Raw genomic sequence first — 6,000 nt, 5'->3', positions numbered from 1 at the left:
CAATTCGGGCCCGACCCGCAGTTGGCGCTTTAAACCAAATGATGATCGAAATCGGTCAGTAAACGTGGCGGGAATGCGAGTCTCTAACACAAAACTTGGCAGTGGCCCTCTTCAGTTGCATCCTAACGTTGCGTCTAATAAAGCGTACATTTACACACACGCATGTGACAAAGGGAAGATGGTCTAAAGATTCAAGTTCAACAAATCCAGTTCAACGGTTTCAGAAGCAATGGACATTTTGTTTTGACCGAGATGTTATCAGAGTGCATTATGATTTAGTCAATGTGTAATGTTAGCGTTTACACATTCAAACCTGTGTGCACTAGTAAGATGTCTGCTCCAGAGCTATTTTTCATGCATGCGTTAGATACTCCGAAGTCATTGTTCCGTTTGCCCTGTGACCTCTCGACCGTTACGCTGTCTCGAGTAGAGAACTTGTTTGGTCTGCGTTCCTCTAAAAGGAGATGTTTCCAGAGAAATTTCCCTGAATATACAAAAATACAAAAGAAAAAAAACAAAAGAAAAAATTCTACCTAAAAAAAGAAAAAAAAAAGTATACACACATTTAGGACTTGGGACTGTTTTGTTCATGACTTTCTAATATATATATTTTTTCCTTTTGAATTTATTAAGACTTTTTGGCAATTTCATTAAGAAAGTATAGGCTACCTTATTTTTATAACCAAATTCATGTAATGCTTGTTCTCCAACCAATTACCGAATATTCAGATAACGAGGCCAAATTCCAATTAGGAAACTCAACTGGAGGTTTTAACCAATAGGAAGCAAAACAAGAAGCATGTGGAGTGGATGAAGTTTTCCCGGTATGGTGTCGTTGAGTATTAACAGGAACAGCCTCCTTCGGTGGTTTGGGGCTCCTGTGGTTTGTCCAACTTGATGTCAATCACTGGAGAAGAACGTTAAGGGAGAAAAAAAGATCAAAGAAGAAGTAATAATTCATGCACAGGATTATTCCATATTCTGATCCTGAGTGGGTCCCTTTCAATTGTATTCAGTGCATCTGAACGGATCCCTCTCAACTTCCAAGATTCTCTCACCCATCATCTCTCACAAACTGAAGACTCTGGCAGGAGCACTCATTCAAGGGTACTACGACTATGCTTGCACCTCATGGTACCAAAGCACCTCAAAGGCGCTAAAAACAAGATTACAAACATCACAAAACAAACTGGTCAGACTTCTACTTGACCTTACCCCTAGAACCCACCTCACCCCTGCCCACTTTGACAACCTAGGATGGCTTAGAGTAGATGACAGAGTACAGCAACTTGCAATGGGCCTGGTCTACAAGATACACTATACGACTAAGGTACATGTCAAAATACTTCCCAAAGGTCAGTGAAAACTGAATACCACGACCACAACACCAGAGGAAGCTCAACAAATCATGTTAAACCCAGATTCGGCTCAAACGAGGGACTAAACACGTTTATCCCTACCCACATTCAAAACCGCTCTTAAAGAGCAGCTACGGGAGGCTGCAATTAGAAACTGGCCACCGTAAATGTCCAAACCCCCCCACCCCCTCCTAATAGACAGTCTCCTCCCCACCGCATGTATATAATTATTCTCTCCCCACCGTATGTATATTTCTCTCCCACCCACCCACCCCCTCCTAATGTACAGTCTCCTCCCCACCATATGTATATATTCTCTCCCCACCGTATGTATATTTCTCTCCCACCCACCCACCCCCTCCTAATGTACAGTCTCTTCCCCACCATATGTATATATTCTCTCCCCACCATATGTATATTTCTCTCCCACCCACCCACCCCCTCCTAATGTACAGTCCCCTCCACATCATATGTATATACTCTGTCAGGATCTATGGGTAACAGTACTGTATATTTGCATATCGTATATGTCACAAATGTAACAGTACTAAATACCTGTATGTCATGTATGTCCCTATGCCATAAATGTCATGTATGTTGTGTATGTCATAAATGTCACTATGAATTGAAAATGGGGGACTCTGATGTAAACAAGACAAACGTCTTTCTCTGGTCTGCATCCCCTTAACAATTGTGTGTATTGAGCCGTACTGTATTGTACCCATTCTGCAATCTGTTAAATAAAGTTTTCATTCATTCATTCATTCATTCATTCATTCATTCATTCATTCATTCATTCATTCATTCATTCATTCATTCATTCATTCATTCATTCATCATTCATTCATTCATTCATTCACATTGTATCCAGACAGTCCACACTTGCCGGTGGTGTGAAAACACTGCCCCCTTCAGTCTGAGCCGTGTATTTTTAAACACTGGGGCCTGTAGTGTGTGCTTGACGACACTAGATGGTGCCATTGCCTATATCTATTTCTGCAAACCTCTACAGGCAAACATTTGATAGGGCGTCAACGTTAACAGCGAAGGAGGCTTTTTGTATCCTCTTGATACTCCGACTGCTCTCATTTCTGTGTGTGTCTGTTTGGGTGCATCGTTCTTCCTTTATAGTGGGGTGACATCATGGCTTGCTGGTGTCATCTGAAGGGTGACATTTTTTATGTTATACTGTATATTATAATACTGTATATGTACTGTTGGACTGTGGTAATTCCATTTCCATGTATGAATAAATAAATGATGATGATGATGATGATGATATGCATCAACATTTCCTAAGGAAGGGAACTCTAGAAGCCCTGTGAGTCTAGCAGATTATTTACACGCTGCAGCTTTAAGTCTAGCACCATCTTTACACGCTGCAGCTTTAAGTCTAGCACCATCTTTACACACTGCAACTCTAAGTCTAGCACCATCTTTACACGCTGCAGCTTTAAGTCTAGCAGATTATTTACACACTGCAGCTTTAAGTCTAGCAGCCTCTTTACAAGCTGCAGCTTTAAGTCTAGCTGATTATTTACACGCTGCAGCTTTAAGTCTAGCAGCCTCTTTACACGCTGCAGCTTTAAGTCTAGCAGCCTCTTTACACGCTGCAGCTTTAAGTCTAGCAGCCTCTTTACAAGCTGCAGCTTTAAGTCTAGCAGATTATTTACACACTGCAGCTTTAAGTCTAGCAGCCTCTTTACAGGCTGCAGCTTTAAGTCTAGCACCATCTTTACACGCTGCAGCTTTAAGTCTAGCACCATCTTTACACGCTGCAGCTTTAAGTCTAGCAGCCTCTTTACACGCTGCAGCTTTAAGTCTAGCACCATCTTTACACGCTGCAGCTTTAAGTCTAGCAGCCTCTTTACAGGCTGCAGCTTTAAGTCTAGCAGCCTCTTTACATGCTGCAGCTTTAAGTCTAGCAGCCTCTTTACACTCTGCAGCTTTAAGTCTAGCACCATCTTTACACGCTGCAGCTTTAAGTCTAGCACCATCTTTACACGCTGCAGCTTTAAGTCTAGCACCATCTTTACACGCTGCAGCTTTAAGTCTAGCAGCCTCTTCACACGCTGCAGCTTTAAGTCTAGCAGCCTCTTTACACACTGCAGCTTTAAGTCTAGCACCATCTTTACACGCTGCAGCTCTAAGTCTAGCACCATCTTTACACGCTGCAGCTTTAAGTCTAGCAGCCTCTTTACACGCTGCAGCTCTAAGTCTAGCACCATCTTTACATGCTGCAGCTTTAAGTCTAGCAGCCTCTTTACACGCTGCAGCTTTAAGTCTAGCACCATCTTTACACACTGCAGCTTTAAGTCTAGCACCATCTTTACACGCTGCAGCTTTAAGTCTAACAGCCTCTTTACACGCTGCAGCTTTAAGTCTAGCAGCCTCTTTACACGCTGCAGCTTTAAGTCTAGAAGCCTCTTTACACGCTGCAGCTTTAAGTCTAGCAGATTATTTACACACTGCAGCTTTAAGTCTAGCAGCCTCTTTACACGCTGCAGCTTTAAGTCTAGCACCATCTTTACATGCTGCAGCTTTAAGTCTAGCAGCCTCTTTACATGCTGCAGCTTTAAGTCTAGCAGCCTCTTTACAAGCTGCAGCTTTAAGTCTAGCAGATTATTTACACACTGCAGCTTTAAGTCTAGCACCATCTTTACATGCTGCAGCTTTAAGTCTAGCACCATCTTTACACGCTGCAGCTTTAAGTCTAGCAGCCTCTTTACACGCTGCAGCTTTAAGTCTAGCACCATCTTTACACGCTGCAGCTTTAAGTCTAGCAGCCTCTTTACACGCTGCAGCTTTAAGTCTAGCAGCCTCTTTACACGCTGCCGCTTTAAGTCTAGCAGCCTCTTCACACGCTGCAGCTTTAAGTCTAGCAGCCTCTTCACACGCTGCAGCTTTAAGTCTAGCACCATCTTTACATGCTGCAGCTTTAAGTCTAGCAGCCTCTTTACATGCTGCAGCTTTAAGTCTAGCACCATCTTTACACACTGCAGCTTTAAGTCTAGCACCATCTTTACACGCTGCAGCTTTAAGTCTAGCAGCCTCTTTACACGCTGCAGCTTTAAGTCTAGCAGCCTCTTTACACACTGCAGCTTTAAGTCTAGCAGCCTCTTTACACGCTGCAGCTTTAAGTCTAGCAGCCTCTTTACACGCTGCAGCTTTAAGTCTAGCAGATTATTTACACACTGCAGCTTTAAGTCTAGCAGCCTCTTTACACGCTGCAGCTTTAAGTCTAGCACCATCTTTACATGCTGCAGCTTTAAGTCTAGCAGCCTCTTTACATGCTGCAGCTTTAAGTCTAGCAGCCTCTTTACAAGCTGCAGCTTTAAGTCTAGCAGATTATTTACACACTGCAGCTTTAAGTCTAGCACCATCTTTACATGCTGCAGCTTTAAGTCTAGCACCATCTTTACACGCTGCAGCTTTAAGTCTAGCAGCCTCTTTACACGCTGCAGCTTTAAGTCTAGCACCATCTTTACACGCTGCAGCTTTAAGTCTAGCAGCCTCTTTACACGCTGCAGCTTTAAGTCTAGCAGCCTCTTTACACGCTGCAGCTTTAAGTCTAGCACCATCTTTACACGCTGCAGCTTTAAGTCTAGCACCATCTTTACACGCTGCAGCTTTAAGTCTAGCACCATCTTTACACGCTGCAGCTTTAAGTCTAGCAGCCTCTTTACACACTGCAGCTTTAAGTCTAGCAGCCTCTTTACACGCTGCAGCTTTAAGTCTAGCAGCCTCTTTACAGGCTGCAGCTTTAAGTCTAGCACCATCTTTACATGCTGCAGCTTTAAGTCTAGCAGCCTCTTTACATGCTGCAGCTTTAAGTCTAGCACCATCTTTACACACTACAGCTTTAAGTCTAGCACCATCTTTACACGCTGCAGCTTTAAGTCTAGCAGCCTCTTTACATGCTGCAGCTTTAAGTCTAGCAGCCTCTTTACACACTGCAGCTTTAAGTCTAGCAGCCTCTTTACACGCTGCAGCTTTAAGTCTAGCAGCCTCTTTACACGCTGCAGCTTTAAGTCTAGCAGATTATTTACACACTGCAGCTTTAAGTCTAGCAGCCTCTTTACACGCTGCAGCTTTAAGTCTAGCACCATCTTTACATGCTGCAGCTTTAAGTCTAGCAGCCTCTTTACATGCTGCAGCTTTAAGTCTAGCAGCCTCTTTACAAGCTGCAGCTTTAAGTCTAGCAGATTATTTACACACTGCAGCTTTAAGTCTAGCACCATCTTTACATGCTGCAGCTTTAAGTCTAGCACCATCTTTACACGCTGCAGCTTTAAGTCTAGCACCATCTTTACACGCTGCAGCTTTAAGTCTAGCAGCCTCTTTACACGCTGCAGCTTTAAGTCTAGCACCATCTTTACACGCTGCAGCTTTAAGTCTAGCACCATCTTTACACGCTGCAGCTTTAAGTCTAGCACCATCTTTACACGCTGCAGCTTTAAGTCTAGCAGCCTCTTTACACGCTGCAGCTTTAAGTCTAGCAGCCTCTTTACACGCTGCAGCTTTAAGTCTAGCAGCCTCTTTACACGCTGCAGCTTTAAGTCTAGCAGCCTCTTTACACGCTGCAGCTTTAAGTCTAGTAGCCTCTTTACACGCTGCAGCTTTAAGTCTAGCAGCCTCTTTA

General features: G+C 43.4%; 1 protein-coding gene across 1 annotated transcript in view; it reads right to left on the bottom strand.

Annotated features, from left to right (window-relative positions):
• Positions 1–842: 842 nt before the first annotated feature.
• The window catches only part of rab6ba (RAB6B, member RAS oncogene family a), a gene marked incomplete at both ends in the record, with an annotated part of 276,963 nt that continues 271,805 nt past the window's right edge, over positions 843–6,000 (bottom strand). The window contains 1 exon segment of the mRNA XM_084307347.1: positions 843–907. Within this exon segment, the coding sequence (XP_084163473.1) occupies positions 843–907 (65 nt within the window).

Source organism: Notolepis coatsorum (genome assembly GCF_963971535.1).
Source record: "Notolepis coatsorum genome assembly, chromosome: 2".
Classification (NCBI taxonomy): Eukaryota; Metazoa; Chordata; class Actinopteri; order Aulopiformes; family Paralepididae; genus Notolepis; species Notolepis coatsorum.
Note: the sequence above shows the minus strand (reverse complement) of the source record. Positions and strands in the feature narration are given on the sequence as shown.